Below are 18,668 nucleotides of genomic sequence, written 5' to 3'. Positions count from 1 at the left end.
AAGAATTTAAACACACAGTCTGTAGATATTGCTTTGTCAAATATTTCTCAGGTTTCAGGTGTCTGGGTCTATATATATATATATATATATATTTTTCAGGTATGTCAAATGGGAATGTACATGTAGAGTACACATGCTCATAGCAATTAAGCAGTAACAAAGTGGGCAGTTAACTTTCTTTTCATTATATTACATTGCTGTGATTTCATAGCAAACTACTCTTGGATTGATGAAAACACTGCTAATGCTATGAAAAAACCTACTCCCAGCTGCTGTTCCAGAGAACTGTTTAAAGACTTTGCTGCTCAAAATATTTTGCTATTCAGTTGTTGCAGTCTTCTGGACAGAAGAGTTACAGCTAAAGACTGTAAAAGTGTTCCATAAACTGCAGTGTCCTGACTACTGCTGTGTATGTTTATTTCATTTATGTTTAAAATGATTGAGTTTCAAATAGAAATTTGTCCATTATAGCCTCACACCACTTTCATTAGTAAGGCTGTGAAATGCTGTGAGGCTTAGAATAGGTGGTCAGAAAATTGAAAGAGAGTAAGAATAAAAAAGAAAGTTTCACTCCAACTGCATCAAGTGACATATTAGAATAATGTTAGGTTCTTTTATTTTGTACTCTCATTCTGATTTTCATGGGTTTTGTTTGAAATGTACAAAAGTGATAACTTCTGAATAGTTAAATTGATGCTCTTTTATTATATTCTTTTGCTTAGTACAAAGCTGATTTTATTCACAGTCTATTCAAGCAAAGCCATCCAATAGAAGTCTTACGAGAGTTTAATGTTTAATATAATCATCTATTAATTATTACTCACCTGGTTTCTTCACTTTCATAATGGTAGGCTTTGTTGTATAGATTAGTGGGTGGGACAATAGCTGCAGTATTGATTCTGGCAGTCTTGATTTGGAGATGTCATTTTTATTTTTCCTGAATTGCTGCAGCAGTACTGTGTAAAATGAAAGTCCAGAGGTGCCTTTTGTTCTCAGTAGTGTCTGTTTTCCAATCCTGCTTTCCCATTTTGTTAAATGTTAGAATAGCCTTTCCTGGCTGTTAAGAGAAATGTCCTCATTCTTGGAGAAAATTCTTATTTAATATCAATAAATTCTAGCAGACTTAACCAGCGTTGTGTCTCACCACGCAGGTGTCAGTATCATGAGAGAACAAAAGGAAAGTCGTCTCTTGATGAATTCAGATGAATGTAATTTATTTCTGCCATTTGAGAGCTCCTGGCCTTTCATTTGATCATTTTTCCTTTGGACTGGTGTATGTTTAGTCTGCTGAAGGAGTGAGTTGAGAAGTTCTGTCTGTGCATGCAAGGCATTTAATTAGCAGAAGAGACTCCCAAGCCACTTGAGGAAGGCTCTGTGCCATCACCCCTGAAGGAAGCTGTTGGACTCATCCAGCTGTTGGGTTATATCTGCACTTCTGGTTTTGGTCAAGCCATACAAGAGCTTTGAGGGAAAACATCTGGATAACTTGGATCCTCCAGACATGCCTCTTTCTGGATGTAGGCTTGGACAGAGAACAGAAATGGGATTAGAGATGTTTGAGTAAACAAAGATCTGTACAAGAATCAAGTGACTCCTGCTGTGTCTGGAATGGGTGTCAGTGCTGCTGCAGATGTTCTCCTGTTTGATAGTAAGGGAATGAATCTGGAGCTCTGTGCATGGCAGTGGAAAACAGGCAGAGGTTTTTGCTCTAGTCCATGTTCTTGATGTGTCCTGTAATTGTGAGCACGTTGCTATTTTGTTTAAATGCTTCCTGCAGGCAAAATTACATCAATATTAATTCAGCTGTGATGTAAAATTGCTTGTCTGTCTGTAAGAGTTAATAAGTAAATGTCTTTTCAGAGCTTGAGTATTTTATTCTATAAAAATTCTACTGAGTATTTAAATGAGGTTGTAGTTATTGAATTAGACATGAGTACCTACCACTGGTAAAAAATGTTGAAAATGCTCTTTCAGATCACTTCATTGGCAAAATTTTGATGATGACCCTTTTTACAGTGGTGAAAGTAGTTTCTATTTTTTTATTATTCATGCTTGTTATCCTGGAACAAATACAGATTATAAAACCAATATGGAATTAACACTAGATTTAAGAAGAAGGTAAAACTTGATTTTTAGTTACTTTAGCCTGCACAGAGATAAACCTTACTCAAAGCTTGGAGGGGTTCTCTGTGACCAGCAGTTTGTGAGCTAAATGTGACACAGTCTTGCATGTTGTCTACTGATGATAATTTACAGGTTTTTAATTGCTGTGCTCCTCTGAAAGACTGGGGTAGGCAACATTCTTAGTTTTTTGAATGAAGGACAGTATACATTCAAGCTAAATTTGAAAACTGTCCTGGAAGGTTTTTATTATACTTGTGGCTTTGTTTTACTCCATTGCTTAACAGTGGCAATGATTAATATTTCCTGTTCAGTAAGCAAGAGGCTACAGAAATATTTTTGTTGCACTCAGGTTCTCTTAAAATTTTTTAGAAATCCACTTTTTTTGATGATCTTTTCAATGGTGACGTAGGGTTAGTATGGAAACTATTTTCTAGCTAAGAAAGGATGGGTAAATGAGGAACATGATGAAGTTTTAGAGAGTGTTAGCGTGGTCACACTGTGTTATGTGCTATAGAACTGCTGTGTCTTTATTCCCTATTTTTGTCTTCTCTTTGATTGGAATCATAGGCAGTGGTTTTCTTCCTTTTTGGGACTTAGGGTATTGTCTTTGAACAAGATACAGGTAATGGATTTTAAATACCAGTGGCTAACATTCCTAGTGTCCATATTGGAGCTAAGACAAGAAATGCAAATATGCAATAATAGAATCTATATTGTGGCACAGCAAAAGCCTGGCTTAAAATACGTGCTGATATTTAATGATCAGCCCAGTTTTTGGCCATTCAGTTTGATCACTGTTTTTGTAGGTGATGAAGATGAGCACACTGTTATGAGACAAGGATTTTTGTTACATATTCAGTGTAGATATGAGATGTGTGATTCACCACCACCACAGGATTTCAGGGGAATTTAGATGACATGTGAGAGAGTTCTTAGCTCTATCCCTTCAGTGTTTCACTTGCTTATTTTCTGTGTGCTGATAGAAGAGTAGGGTAGTGGGTAAGGAGAGCCTTCCTGAAGGATTATAATAGAGGAAGCTTCAGTTCCACAATAAAAATGTAATATTTTTTTTTAATCCTATCTGCTCCTAAGTTCTATTTAAGGAAGTCAGATACTGCTTCAGGTACATACAGTTGTTTTGTCTAAAGGAAGTTCTGTGCCTTTGGTTTGCTTTCCCATCAATGAGAAAAAGGCCTCTAAGAATTTTAGAGCAGAAGTGTTTTTGCTGAAGGATTCAAAAATGATAATTTGTGTGTGTTATGAGTAAAAAAGTCTGTGAAAAATGTTTGTTGAATTTTGCATTGCATCTGCTAACCAACCTTTTGTCCTTATAAATAATACTGCTCTTGTAGAGTAGGAACTAAATCAATGAAGATTAAATAAAGAGTGATTTTAAGCAGTGTAGTTAATCCCTGTCCCGTGTCCTGTGCCGCTCTACAGAGGGTTCAGTTCTCTGTGAAGGCTGCGCTGTCACCTGCCCGCTTGGCATCGACCTGTGGGATTTCCTGGGACAGCAGAAGGGATTGTGTTCTCTGGCCTGGGGGCTCAAATCTACCCTGACTGAGGCTGGTTCTGATTTCCCTTGTTGTGTGACCAGTGGTGTATGGGAAGGGATTTTGTTTCAACCTGTCATTGGATTTCAGGCAACAATGAGAGTTAGCTTCTTTCTTAATCCCTCTGTGACTTTAATTCTATTCTCTTTTAGTTGCATTTCAGCTGTCCTAGTTCTGTGCAGTGGCCTGAGAGGCAAAACAGTCTTGTTTAGAGTCACTTTTTTCTGCTCCAGGATGGAGTTGTTAGATGGCACTTCTGTTTTATCTGGTACAGTGCCATCATGAACAGGGACAGGTGAGAGACAGTTTGAAGGTAAGGAAATAGAATCAGAGCCATCTTCACGTATCAATGGAATATGAAGGAACCTTACTGTGTGAGGAGCTGGCAGGTTTTTATATCTGCATTTGGAAGTAATGGAACTAGTATTACTTGAGTCCTTGCATGGCACTGGTGCTAGGAAAGGGAGGAGAAAGCAGAAAAAGGAGCAGGTAGGTGCAGTGGGAGATGTGTGTGATCTCTCCAAGGCCACCTGTTCTGCTGCAGCTTAGGGGTCTGCACTGCTGGAATCAAAAGCAACCTGGCTGTTTTAAGTGAACTTGCACTAATTTTGTAACTTAATTTGTGAGTCATCCTCTCTGAAATATCAGATATGTTAGTGTATTTCATGCAGCAAATCAATTTCTCTAAATTAATAGAGAAGATTAGACTTTCAAATACATGAGGATATCTGGAGTTCAGAATTACCCAATTTTGGAGAATCAAAAGCCGTGCACCAAACACATTACATGTACACCATTATTGTGGTATGTTCTTCTGTAACAATACTTTCAGATCCACTTTGTTAGCCACATAAAAAACATTGATTATAGAGTAATACTTCAGTAAAAACTAAATTTTTTAATCTGTGTTTTTCTTTCAGGGCAATTAAAGCATTTCAGGAGGCGCTTTATGTTGATCCCAGCTTTTGTCGAGCCAAGGAAATTCATTTGCGACTTGGGCTTATGTTCAAAGTGAACACAGACTATGAGTCTAGTTTAAAGGTAGGTTTAAGTCCTTTCAAATTGAATTAACTTTTCTTGCAAGTTGTGTGTTGCATCTGAAAGCTGCAAGGAATGCTTAAGTACAGAACAGTCACAGACCACCTGCTATAGAAATGGAAATGCTTTAATGTGTCTCAGTCTAAACAGAAGGTTTGAGGTGTGTGAGGTGCTATACTCCAGATGAAAAATTTGGTGAAGGGCTCTTGTTAAAGTAGTGAACCTTGGGGGAAACTGAGGTGATACCAAAAGCTAAGGGGAAAAAAAAAATAGCAGCTTGGATGATTTGAGTATTTTATTTTTTTATTTTTTTTTCTCTCTTTTTTTTTTATTTTTCCCCTGGCTTCCTTATTGTAAACTGGAAGTTTTTGGAATTAGCAAACTAGAACGTTTTTGTGCAAAATGATGTCTTTTTTATATAATTGTTACTTTTCTAGCAGTTAATTATTCTTTCATTTCCTGGCTTGAGAGTCGGCTTCTAAGGCAACAGTTTCTGGCTAATCAATTGGAAATGGTTTATGGTAACACAGTGCTTTGTTTCCTCTGTAGAAGTATTTGCAGATTTTGTAGAATTTGAATTCTTCAAATTCCTTACTATTTACATTCTTTTCTGGTCTCTGTAATCTGTTGTTTTATCTCCCTCCATTCAGCACATTTACCCATGTTTTTCCTCTTTCCATTTTCTGCTTTACCCACATGTCCTTTACTTCCTGGCCTCTAAATTTAGCTGTTACATGTCTTGGAAAAAGGAAGTGTTCTTTTAATGGAGTTGCATGTGGTAGGAAATACACCTGCAGGGCTGAGAATTTTGTAATTAAGTGTAATTTATAAACACGGTTCTGCATACTAATCTTTCCTAAAAATTACTGGAAACAATAAGTGTTTTGTTTTCAAGAATCATACAACTTCCTTTTCTTGGCAGATCATTTTCTTGGGTTGTCAGAATCATACTGTCCAAGATTTGAAAGAGTAAAGTGTTGCTCTCAATTTTTCCTTTCAGTATTTGTGATGGAAATAGTTCTCTCCCCAGGTTTCCCTTTTCATCCAGAGCCCAAGGTTTCACCTAGAGAGATGGGTGGAGTAGGAAATTGTGCAGAAGAGTAGAAAAGATTCCATGTAATGAATAGTTAAAGAGGGCAAGGAGAGGTAGAGGTAGATCACTGTTGAGAAAGGGATTATGTGTGAACTTGGGTGATCCTATTTCCTTATGCTTTGCCATAGATTTGGTATGTCGTGATATACATGAAATAAAAGAAGAGCTGAAGTACATTTTGGTTTTACTTTTAAAGAAGCTGGGAGAAAACAAGATTAAATTTACAAGGAGGTGGTCATCTTGAATCAAGTGGTAGAGGGAACTTGGTGATTGCAAAAGGTCTTTTCCAACCTAGTTGATTATATGGTTTTACTTTTGATATAAATCGATCAAGAAATAGATAGCCATTTTCTGCTGTGCCCTAAGATTCGCAATTCTGTCAGTGAATCAGGTATTTTATTAAATATTATGATAACTCAGTCTAAATCATTTATTGTGTTTGATGTTCACAACTTCGCAAAACAAATCAGTCACTTATCATGAGGATTTTGAGTATACCAAACTTAAAGTTTTCAAAACACCAGCTACAAATGGAAAAAACACCGAAGTAGTATTTTGAAAACAGAAAGAAATTAATCTTTTTTTAATGCAAAATTATCATTATTCTGTTGCTTTTATGTGGCATGTGGTTAAATCACTTAAGAAAACAAATGGCCACAACAAAAGCAGGTTAGCCTGGGGTAGAGGGATGGTCTTCAAAGGATGGTGAAATGAACATGATGGGTGCTTGCATTAAAGATGGTTTTGTGTTTTTCTTAAGGCAGTATAACTGCCGCTTGTTCCTAAAAGTTTGTCTCATTTTCCACCTTGCAATCCTGATTGCCTCGTTCAGCACTCTCAGACACACTGAACTGAGTGATGCTTCATTGTTTTGCTTTTCCCCATTTGCCAGACTGAGGTGGATCAGAAGTCTGAGCCAGCTCAGCTTGAGCTTGCCCGGTTAGTACATCAGTGCAAGGCTGGTGGAATGGGAGGGAGGAGACAGAGCTGTCTTAGCCTCTTCTGGTTCAAAATGTAATGAGAAACTGTTCTGGAATTGCCAACTGAGACACCTAAAGCAGAGTTTCAGGTTCACTTCCTTTGCTATGGAGATTGAAATCCTTAGTAAAGAATAACAATGAGGAACAAAAGAAAAGACCCAGTGGAACTTGGTCTCAAGCACTTGGAGCTGTTTCTAGTTCAACTCAGTTGTGGATTTAAGGTACAGTCCAAGGACTTACCTACTTCATTTGAAAACAAAGTGTTACTGATTGAAACTTCACATAAGTATAAACACCAAAATGTGTCAGTTTAGGAGAAAACTAAGTAGAACAGGGCTGTACCTTCTTTAAAAGCCATTATTTAAAAAAAACACACCTTAAAACAGAACTTTGAGCGCTGAGAATGAGAGGCAAATCAGAAAATGCTTCCTTAGTGAAGAGAACAAAGTGAAGTGCTGGTGCACTGGTTATGTTCAAGCATGGGGAAAGTAAAATGGGGAAGGGATGTGAGGAAAGAGTATGAAGGGATGTTCTCACACAATGTCTGTCTCATTCTGAGACACAGAAGTATCTCATCTTTGAACAAAAGAAAGATAAGAAACTCAAAGCAATGAGAAGACAGAGTTGTCTTCTTGTGGCTTTTTTGGTTTTGGGGACTTTTTTAAGAGGATCTGGGATTTTAGAGGGTAATTAAGGGGTTTGGGATTCAGCCTGCCTGCGGCTGGCCTTGAGTACAGACCCTTTCCCTGGGGCTCTCTGCCCTGTTTGAGCTCCCTGTTCACATGGAGGCAGAAAGTGGAAGTAACTTTTCATCTGGTATTCACTTGTGACTGCTCAGGATTTCACAGATTGTACCAACGTTGCATTAAAGTACTTTGAAATATCATAATGTTTTTGATGGTATTTAAACATTCATGTTAAGTCTGTAATTGCTAAGAATAAACCATTGCCAACAGATGAGTCATTGTCAGTAAGAGTCATTGTCAGTAAGAGTCTTCAGGCAAAGGGGGAAGATCGAAGTCTGAAGGTCATATATTCCATGTTTTTCACAATTTTAGAGCATTAACATAAGTCATCTGTATTTTATGTAAGCAATTTAAGCACAAAATTAATTTTTACTATTTTAAGATGTTGATGATCAAGATAATTGCTAGAGTGCTGTTTAACAAGCATAAAATCAACTCCCAGTGTTTTTTTCAAAATCAATTACTGGTTTTGCCTATTCTGCAGCTAAGATTTGCAAATTACTATGAGAATCCTTGACTTTCTCTGTTACTCACTGCCACAGACTCTTGCAACACCAATGCTGTTGAAAATTACTTGCCTTCAGGTTTACATTAAGAGGGGGGAAAAGGTGTCCCTTCTGGTTGAAAAGAAAACAGTCCTTGTGTGACCGGGCAGATGGGGCAGTGTTACCTTCAGGGGTGAGACATGAAAGCTGAATTCTCCCTCTTCATCAGAAAAATACAGTTAATTCCAAAATTAACTGGTAGTGACTTGGGGGATATATTTCCTTTTATAAGTTGATGACTGTAGCAACAATTTGCTAATAAGATTTACCTCACAGTCCAACTTTTTCAGTTTACTGTGTTCCGCTGCCCCTTTCCTATTAACCATTTCCTACAAATAATGCAGTACTGTGTTTGATGTTGGTAGCTGTGGTGACACTGTGATAATCTGAAAGGAGAATAAAGCATGATCTCTAGGAATATAATACATTCATTGGGTAAATGCAGTTGGAAAAAATATTCATACTTCTGAGTATGGGCCACATTATTTCTGACATGTCACTGGATGTAAAGGTCATTTTCCTATTTATTGGATATATTTTTTTAGATTTGGCCTCCTTTTTTCATAGATGCATGTAATCATCTTGTCTCACATGTGTGTCTCAGTTCTTCTCTTAAGTACTGTTTAATGTTAAACGATTTCTAGAAAATATGAGGGAATGAAAGATTTCAGAGAGAATTTTGAAGGACATTCCTGTATGACATTCTGCTTCAGAGCCTTTTGAGATCTGGGAGCTGAGCACCAGGTGACAGCTATGGGAAACCAGTCTCCCTTCTGGTGCTCATCCTGCTTGGCTGTCTTGAAGTTTTGTGTTTTCAGTGGGGACTTAGAGCCATGATCCTGAAAGCTCTTTGAATGCAGAATTGCATACTTAAGGGAAAAAAATAATTATTATTTTTTATATGTATTAGATTGATATCATTGAGGGAACAGTGGGGGCCAGGGGGTTTTCTGAGGGTTTGGTTTTATGAAGTGGAAGCATTGTTTGCTTTTGTTTGGACATTTGTGGTGGGGGAATTGTGTGGGTTTTGTTGGATTTTGTTTGGTTTGTGGGGTGTTTTATTTTTTTAATGGGTGGTCAGTAGGAATGCTGGACACGAGCAGGTTGGTTTATAGCAAACAAACTGATGTTTTGGTTAGGGAATTTTATTTGGTTTTATTATAGTGCACCCTACACCCAGTAACAAAACCTTGAGAGGAAGGATAATTCAATTTCTCATGTTGTCAATTATCTGCCTTTTAGTAAAAATACTGATTTTGTCCTTCACTTACAGAAATTTTTCCTCCTCCTTTATACACAAAACAGTTATTCCAGTAGTTTGCTTCAGGCTTATGCTTTCATCTTGCCCGTAAATCATCAATTTAAATATAATTTTAATTTTTTAATTATTCTTCTAAAGATTCTCATTTGTTAGTAATGTTAAGACATGCTGCTTATATTAGGATAAGGAAAAGGCTGCAAAAGAATTAAAATGTGCATGAGTTGTATGAATATGCATGAAATATAAAGAAATTAAATGCTGATGTACCGATGAACAGCTTGAAGTACTTATTTATAGTCAGTCAGACACTTTTCTACCACTTATTCAAATATTTCTCCTGTATATATATACTTATGAAAGATATTTTTAGCTAGTGCAGCTATTATATGCCAGCACATAACTGTTACAGACTTATCATTCACGTTTTATGTTCTTTCTCTGAGTAATAAGTAAACAAGTATTTAGGAAAGTGAAAATTTGTGATTTGAGCCTTCATATGCTATTTTACCACCTAGTTATCTTTCTCATATGGGCTTAGATTATTAATTTTTAAATTTAAACATTTTACATTGAAACCTTATGTATTTAGGTTATTAAAAATAACTAGTCAAAATAAATGTGGTTATGAGAAGTTTTAGTTTCTTGTGTCTAGTTTTATGTCTTTAATTCTACAAGGAACAGCTGTTTTTTTAGGTAAAAACCAAGGTGCAGGGCTTTGGCTCTTGCAAGTTGAATATCCAAGATTTCAAGCACTTCACACAAAAAAGCATTTTGTGGAAAGCAAAATTAAATGAATCAAAAGATAATTTAAATAAAAATGAAAGTGTATGGAAAGCAGCATTTGGGATTGAAATGTCTCTCTTTGTAGTTTGCATATGTCGGTGGTGGAAAGACACATACAAGAAGTAAATCCATGGAAGTTTTTTAATGGAGTATGGCACTGTAATGAAACTGCAGGAGAGTTATTAGTGTGACTGCTTTTGACAGTGGATAATGATACCACAATGTCTGGCCTACAGAGTGTTCTCTTTTGTTCTCTCTTACATAGTTTCACTCAGGTTTTTAACTTATTCCTGTAAAAGAGAATTACAGGTGTATTTTAGAAATGTCATGATTACAAAGAGGAGTAAGTGCTAAAACTGAATTACCGTGCTGTGTGGCATCTTCAGTCATTTGGGAGGTGAGGAAGAACACACCATGGGAAGAAGAATAGGTGGTTCAGAAGTTGGGCATTCAATCTAAGGATATTTGTGCTGGATGGGGCAACCCTGAATTGTATGGACAGACTGGGGAATGATATGGTGAAGAGTGCTGCGGAAAGGGGTCTGGGCATCCTATCAATGGCAAGTTGAACATGAGCCAGCAGTGCCCTGCAGCCAGGAAGGACATCCCTGTCCTGAGGGACATGAGGCTCAGCATTGCCAGCCAGGGAAGGGAGAGGATTGTCCTGCTCTGCTCTGGGCTGGGGCAGCCTCACCTTGAGTGCTGGGGACAGCTTTCGGCACCACAATGGAAAAAAGATGTGAAGCCTTTGGAGAGTGGCCCAAGGCAGTGAAGATGGTGAAGGCCTTGAGGAGAAGCCGTGTGAAGCTGAGGGCACTTGGTCTGTTCAGCCTGGAGGAGGCTGAGGTGAGACCTCACTGCAGGTACAACTTCATTGTGTGGGGAAAAGAGGGGCAGGCACTGATCTCTGCTCTGTGGTGACAGTGACAGAACCCAAGGGAACGGCCTGAAGTTGTGTCAGGGGAGGTTTGGGTTGAGTATTAGAAAAAGGTTCTTTCCCCAGAGGTTGGTTGGGCACTGAACAGGCTCCCCAGGGCTGTGGTCACAGCACCAGCCTGACAGAGCTCAAGGAGTGCTCAGTGAATGCTCTCCGGTACATGGTGTGACTCTTGTGGATGGTTCTGTGCAGGGCAGGAGTTGGACTCAATGATCCCTGTGGTTCTTTCCAGCTCAGGATATTCAATGATTGTGGTGCACTTCATTCATGAACCTTCTCCTCAAGAGCCATGTCCATCTGGACAGATGCAGTTTTATCAGGTGTAACTGTGACTGCAGGGCTGGCATTCAGGGCACACGGAAGGGTTGTGAGCAAGGCCTGAGCTGTGCTGGGCAGCTGTGGGGGCTGGAGGCTGAGTCCTGGAACGACCCCAGCTCAGGGCGGATCAGCTCCAGGGCCACGCTGCTGCTGCAGCAGAGTCCCCGTCATTCTGCTGCTGCTGCTGGCAATTCTTTCAGGCTGTTAGCACAGGAAAAGCTGAATTCTGATGTTGCAGAAATAATGCATAAAAGGTGGAGGCAAACATGAGTGTTGAGATAGCTTTGTGAAAATCACTATGTAAGATACTGGTCGGTAAATTCAGATGCAGCCTTTTTTTGGCTTGCAGAAATACAGTTTGTATGATCTTTCTGTTTTTAAAAAAATATTTTTTCTCTTAGAGCTTGTCAGAACAAGAGATTTTTCAGAGCCTGCTGCTTCTGTTCAGCGTATATGTATATGTGGCCTTTGTTCCTTCTGTCCTCCAGCAGTTTTTTTTTTTTTCTCCCATCTGTAAGTTGGCTTTTTTTGAATGTTGGACAGAAGTACCCGAGTGTTTACAATACACAAACCTTTATCTTGCAAGCTGGATTTGTTCTGAGCTCAGAAAGCAGCGGAGAGCAGCAGGATGAGCTGCTGTAGCAGCACATGGAGCGTGTCCTCTCCTGACCCTCTCCCCTGGTCCCAGAGATGCCTGGCAAATGGAGGCTTGGCACTCTGCCTCGGCTGGTTACACAAGGCTCTCCGTGTCCTACTTATCTGAACAAAAGCTGCTCTGAGCAACACGGGCAGCACACCTAGGTCACACAGGCAGAAAAAGCCATCTCCTGACAGAATTTTACTGAGTCATGATGGAGCTTTCCTTCATGGTAAGTCGGTGAGGATTGTCAGGTTTCAGATGATGGCTTGCCTTGCTGAATAAATGCAGAGCCGAGAGCTATTAAACTTGCTGATGTCACCCTGGAGAGGAGGAGGGAGTAGAATCACTACGTTGAGGTCTCAGGTTTGGATGTAAACAGAGACAGTACTGAAAATCTTGCACTGAGAAGAAAAGGATTCGGTTTGCTTTTGTCATTTTTTGATTAAAGAACCAACAAAACCTTGGGTACTTGCCTGTTACATTGTAAAGAATCGGTGTTAATTCGATGAGGGAAAGCATGTTAAGTTACTTAAATCAGTGTCAGATTACTGTTACTTTACTACCAGACCTAATGCTTTCATCAGTTCTCTTTATATGGAATCCACTGTACCTCTCTCATCCTTGGAAAGGTTATCTTCGGAATTGTTTCCACAATCAGAGACAAATCAAGGACTCCAGAGGAGATGGAATGGGCTGTAGATAACTCTGCAATTACAGATGGCTACAAATCAAGGTGATTTAGGGCTTGGCTGATCTTAAAGGTCTTTTCTAACCTAAACGATTCTGTGATTGTGCCTTGAGCCGAAGCCCTTGAGGAGAGCCTGTTAGTTTTTAACATTCAGAACACTGCCTTCTAGGTAAATCCTCTTACTGGGGATTTGAATTTCTATAGACTGCTGTCTGCCTTGAGGTATTGTGTGTCGTCTCTGAGCTGCAGCGGCCTCTCCTGCATAACAACTATTCCACACAGCAGTAGCCAGCTCAGTGCTGCAATATTTGAGAGGGGTGCAGATGTTTGCCAGCCGCTGCTGTTGGTTGCAGAAATGGAAGTTGGAAATTATTACTATTTTTTAAATTTTTTGGTGCTGGTAACTGTGATTAATGGATCTGCATTTGGCTGACGAGGTTGATGTTTAGAATGTGTGCATGGGGGTTTTTTTTGTCTGGTTTTTGAGTACTTAACGGGGAGCTGTGTATTTTTTCCGGCAAGAGGTGTAGGTTTGTTCGTGTGTGTGTGCATTTCAAAGGTTCTTGCTTTGAAACGTTCTGGGGTTTTTGTGTATTGCTTTTAATTGTGATAACTGTCTAGTGCAAATGGTGTGTTTTGTTGTAGTTACTGGCTTTGGTTTATCAATTTCTTTGCCATTTGTAGATTAGTGAACAGTGCAAATAGAAATTTACCACACTAAGAAAATTTTCATAATGTGGATTTTTGAATTTCAAAAATTGGCTACTGTTGCAGTGAATATTTAATTTTCGAGGAGGCATTGCTGAGAATATTTGTGGGTTTTTTACTGTATAGCACTTGATACTGTTGGAATACTTAATGTATTAAAATGGTTAGATATTCTTACATGGTTGCCTGCTTTCTCTCAGGGAGTCTCACTGCAATAACCCTTCAGAAGAGCTGCTACAGAACAGTTGTCAATCTTTTTTCTTTAGATATACTTATTTTTTATAATAGCATTGCTAGGTGAGAGCAAATTTGTTCCATTCTCCTTTATCTTTCCATAGTAATTCTAAGTGACAGTGCAAGATGACACATCTGTACAAGGATTTTGTACCTTTTAGATCGGTAACAACTGAGTTGTACAGGCCAGAGGCTTTTTTTTTTTCTTTTGGCAGGCAAAATGCAATTTAGGATAGGGCATTTTATTTTTATTTAGGGTTTTTTTTAAAGTTGTCTGCTTAGTAGAATCACTATGGTAACAGACTAAAGGATGTCTCTGAGGCACTCAACCTGCATTGCAATGTAAGTGAGGGGAGACTGTAAGTTGTCTGCCTGCTGAGCAATAGGGAAAGGAAAACAGACACAGCAGAGAAATAAGCTAATAAATAATATTTGTAAGCTGTTATTTAATACTCGCGCAAAGGTTAGAAGTTATTTTACAGTGTGAATCCGTCGGGTTTTGTGTTCTCTTCTGGGGGGATATTACTAAAATGTTCATTATAAATCACGAATTTGAGTTGCTATCCAGCTTGAGTTTGGTTCATTATTTAAATGCTGTTATATGTTACAAATGATGCTGATGAAGTGGCTGAGGAGGAAGCTGCATCAGTGTATGTCAGAGCTCATGGAAGTGTCAGCATTCTTCTTATGTCTTTTTAAGGATAATACATTAATTTTCAAATTTTTGGTCCCTGTTAAAATTAGGGGGTTTTGGAAATGCAATGGTCTGATAAAATCTTACACATCTTAGAGATGTGTTTTGCATAGATGTGCTGTACTCAAGGAGTTATTATGACCACGAGGAGAGTTAAGTAGCATCTAATAGCTCCGAGTACAACAATACTGAAAGTGTTTTGCACATATCCATTGATAGAGACATTTTTTACTTCTGAGCTACAGCAGTAGGCTCCCAGTGCCACCTAGTTTGGCATCCTGAATAGTTTGATCTAAATTATCATTTTTATGCTAAGAAAATAAGGTACACTAAAGCATCAGTCACGTTTTGTGTATTAGAAATCACTTGACACTGTATTTGGTAAAATAACTGTATTTATTAACAGTACATTCATAGGTAACTCTAAGGCTCCTGTATTCCTAGGCCTTATTCTCTGTTGAACTAATATGTCAATCAAAATTTCATCCCATGTGGGGATTTTCTCACAAGTTTATGGAAAAGCTCGGGGACTGGGGTTTCTGTTCCATTCATTTTTATACACTTGTGTCTAAAACTGAATAGTGATCAGTGAATTAACATGGCACTTGTAGACAGACTTTATTGCTCTGTTTTTGTGACCTTCTTTATAGATGAGTAAAAAACTTACCTCAGAACCTAGAATGTCTTAAAAGGTATTTTTTGTATTCCTTAAAGAAACATGATTAAAATCAAACAAGCTTTAATCTTTAACAGAAGTTTTCTCGACATCTGGAGGAGAGGATCTGAGAATTTATGAACTCAGGTTTTAATGTAGAGGTATTAATATTAAATGTTTTTTGAGAATAATTCAATTTTATAAAAACTTAAAATCACTCAGTTGATTGATCACTGAGTTGAGAGAGTTGCAGGGAGAGTGTTCTGTTTTTCTAGATAGATTTAGTGCTAAAGTATTTATCTCCATGAGGCTAAGAGCTGGTGTGTCTGCAGTCTCAGTTGTGTATATAAAAACTTGATCTTCCATTTCTGACTATTCATTTGATGCCTTCATCCTTTCAGATGCAACCCCAGTTGTTCTGTGAAGATCTGTTGCCATCTTACATTACTAGAAGCATTGCAGTATTTGCAATAAAAAAAATTTACTTTCCTCTACTAAGCAGTTGAACATAAATTGAAAATTGTTTTTATTTTTAAGACACATGGTAAAATGCAGTATTGATTTTCAAGTACAAAATTGATTTACTCTTAGTAGTGTGCCCAAGTGGTAATATTACTTTGTTTGAAAAGCAAATAATTCTTTTCTCTTTTCAGCATTTTCAGTTAGCTTTGATTGACTGCAATCCCTGCACTTTGTCTAACGCTGAAAGTAAGTAACCAAGAAGTATTTACTTTGTTGTGGATATTTTTTAAGTCTTATGCTCTCAACTGTATGAATTTTCAATGAACCAGGTCTTCAAAGTCAAAAGAATTGGTACTGAGAGAGGGAGAATGTAAAACCTGTCTTCCTCTCTCAGTGGAGACAGATGTTCCAGTGGAATTTTGGATTGCTTTAGTAAATGGAATAAGTAAAAATTGAGGCTTAGCTTATTCTTGAATTCTGGAGGAAACCTACTTATTTATTTATAAAACTGATGCATATGTTGTGGCACACATTTAATAGCAATTATTTAAAACTTTCGTCATCTTGATAATCTGTAAATTTTCAGTGATTATTTTCATGCCATTAAAATGTATAGATCCAACATTCAGCATCAGTCTTACTGCAGAAATCAGAAAAACAGCACCATATTTGATTTTTTTGGTTTTTTTGATGTCAAATATATATTAGTCTGTGTTTGAACATGTTAATCTTTAGTGCAGTGTGATCTATAATAAGCAGGATGTACTGTAGGCTGTAATAGAGTGTCCTGCAGGTATTTAGCCATAGTTAGTGGGATTGTATGCAAGAATAAACATGTTTCTTTGTGTTTTGGAGTTTCTAAGAATTAAAAGGCAGAGACTTACGAAGGAAATTACTCCTTCAGTTTTTTAGGTGCCTTCATGCTTGAGTTTAAGTTGTTCATGTTGAGCTTAAGTTACCTCCTAAGTCTCACTTCAGAGGTATTGGATAAAATATTTAAAAGCCTTTCTTTAAAAACTGGATGGAATTGTGAATATTTTATCAGGAAGGTAGCGAAGGGAGTTTGTTCACATGGCTGAAACCACTGGCTGTATCAGGGAGCCAGCTGTGCTTCAAGGCTGTCTTCAAAGCTTTGTCACTTATCAGGAACAAGCACAGATAATTCTGTAAAAATTTTCAGATTTCTCCCTGAGTCAATAGGCTTTTACTGCTTTTCTACCAGCCATGTGATTCTTTATTGTATTTCATGTTTGTTTATTCTTTCTCACTAACTTTATCGGTTTTCACTAAATCTCTGAATTTCTGTATGGTTTTCCTGACCCTTCCCCTCCAGTCCCCTCTGCCCCAGATTTGTGTAGAGTGCTGACCCAATGTAAAGGCTTCACTGCCTGACAATTCCAAAGGATGAGAGTGAAGAGGACTGAGAGGAGCTTGGTCAGGGTCCACTGTGCTGTTCTGGGAAGGAGAACTGAACCCCCAGGGTGTTGGGTACCCTCAGTAAATGCTCCATTTAATGACTAGCAGCATGACACTGAGTGTGTTCCCAGCAGAAATGTTGGAGTACTAAGCATCTCTTCTTCCTATTTAGGCAGTCTCTAATCTGACACTTTTAATTTTCCTTTCCCTTCCAAGGCATCACTTCATTTTGGAGCTTCACACTGAAGGGGTTTTGCTAGGAGGGGGAAAAAATAAAGAGAGATTTTTTTAGATAATGAACTCCTGAAACAAAAGCAGGGCTTTTCTTTCATCTGTACAGAGTGAAATTTGATGATGCAGTGAACATAATGGGTGTGTTATGTGCTCTTTAGCAAGGAACACAAAAAGTTTATTAAAGTTTTAGATGATGCATTTCATTCTGACCTGGTTTCCAGAGTGCACTCAGCTTCCTTCTTTATAGTGGAGGACAAAGCAGTGCACAAAGGGAGATTTTTTTCCCTCCCTTATGACCCAGAGTGAAACCCTGAACTCCATATTACCTGTATGTATGGTAATTTGGTGTCACACTATTCTGTAGCTTCAAGGGAGAGAAATCTGTGTAATTGAAATAAATTGAGCTTGACTCAAACACAGGTATTTTCTTACTTGAGCAAAAGTCTGTCTCAAAGGAACTTTTCTTTCCTCATCAAAGCAGAATGAAGATTACATTCATCTCAATTAGCTTTAGCTATCTACCAGTCCATGGATAGTCCAGGTTAGCAGTTTTCAAGTCTTTTCTGTGATGATTTGAGGGTAATTTTCCCTCTGCTTTTACTCTTGAATAACTTCCATTTTTCTTTCTCCAGCCAGCAATCTTCTTGCCTGCACAGGCTGCTGGTAGTATTGTGGCATTTTGGATGAGGAATTGAAAATGCTTAACAGTAACAGTCAGTGTGTCACCTGTAATTAACACTTCTGGTTCAGTTTAATAAGGGAAAGACAATTCCTAAAAAGGAAGAAGAAACACCTAAATTTAAGATCCCATATAAAACCGGCAGTGTGTAACATAATGTTCTGTAACCCAGCTAGTCTGTTTCTTGGCAGCTGAATTAAAATGTTTATTTCTTGTTTGGTTATGTATAGAAAATACTACCTTTGTTCTCTTACCACAGCTTCAAGAGATTTTATTGCTAAGAAAGAGATTTTATTTACTGAAAGGTTAATGGACTCTGTTTCAGAATACAAATAAAATCCATGGGCTGCTTTTCTCGATATCTGTTTTCAGTTCTTGTGCTTTGTTAGGATATTAATTTTCTGTCAGGTCTGATAAATTAAGTGTAAAATATCAGTGTAAAAAAATACTCTTTTGCTATCTTCAAAATGTGATTTGTCTTGGGTTTGCATTAATAAATTTGAAACATTGTTTATCCCTCTCTTCAAAGCATTGTAATTGCTATTGTTCCTTAAAACTAATAATTTTGATTTTCCCACTCTTACAGTTCAGTTTCACATTGCCCACTTATATGAAATCCAGGTAAGCTTTAAGCTCATTTTGGTTAAGTGTGGTTGAGTTTCAAACTATGTGATGTAATCAGTCTGTGGAATTCAGATTCTAGATGCTTTAGTGAAGTTAGACTGCAGTCTTCAGTCACTCAAGGAACTTGATTTGCTTTGGCTAAATTAAAAATATTTTGTGTGTGGAGTGTCATGCTATAAGATGGAATAGCTGTGTTAATGAACATATCTATATACTAATCTCCCAAATTGAGTGCAAAAAAAAAATATCCCACAAT

The 18,668-nt window shown here is 37.9% G+C and overlaps 1 protein-coding gene across 19 annotated transcripts in view; it reads left to right on the top strand.

Annotated features, from left to right (window-relative positions):
- Positions 1-18,668, top strand: part of KDM6A (lysine demethylase 6A) — a 150,418-nt gene that overhangs the window by 75,975 nt on the left and 55,775 nt on the right. For all 19 annotated transcript variants that reach the window (XR_004495845.1, XR_004495844.1, XR_004495852.1 and 16 more), the window contains 3 exons: positions 4,598-4,718; positions 15,651-15,705; positions 18,375-18,409. Coding sequence is in view for 8 of the 19 variants with exons in the window: in XM_015622975.1 (XP_015478461.1) it covers positions 4,598-4,718; positions 15,651-15,705; positions 18,375-18,409 (211 nt within the window). In the remaining 11 variants the exon portion in view is untranslated. The remainder of the gene's footprint in view (positions 1-4,597; positions 4,719-15,650; positions 15,706-18,374; positions 18,410-18,668) is intronic.

Source organism: Parus major, chromosome 1 (assembly GCF_001522545.3).
Source record: "Parus major isolate Abel chromosome 1, Parus_major1.1, whole genome shotgun sequence".
NCBI lineage: Eukaryota > Metazoa > Chordata > Aves > Passeriformes > Paridae > Parus > Parus major.
Note: the sequence above shows the minus strand (reverse complement) of the source record. Positions and strands in the feature narration are given on the sequence as shown.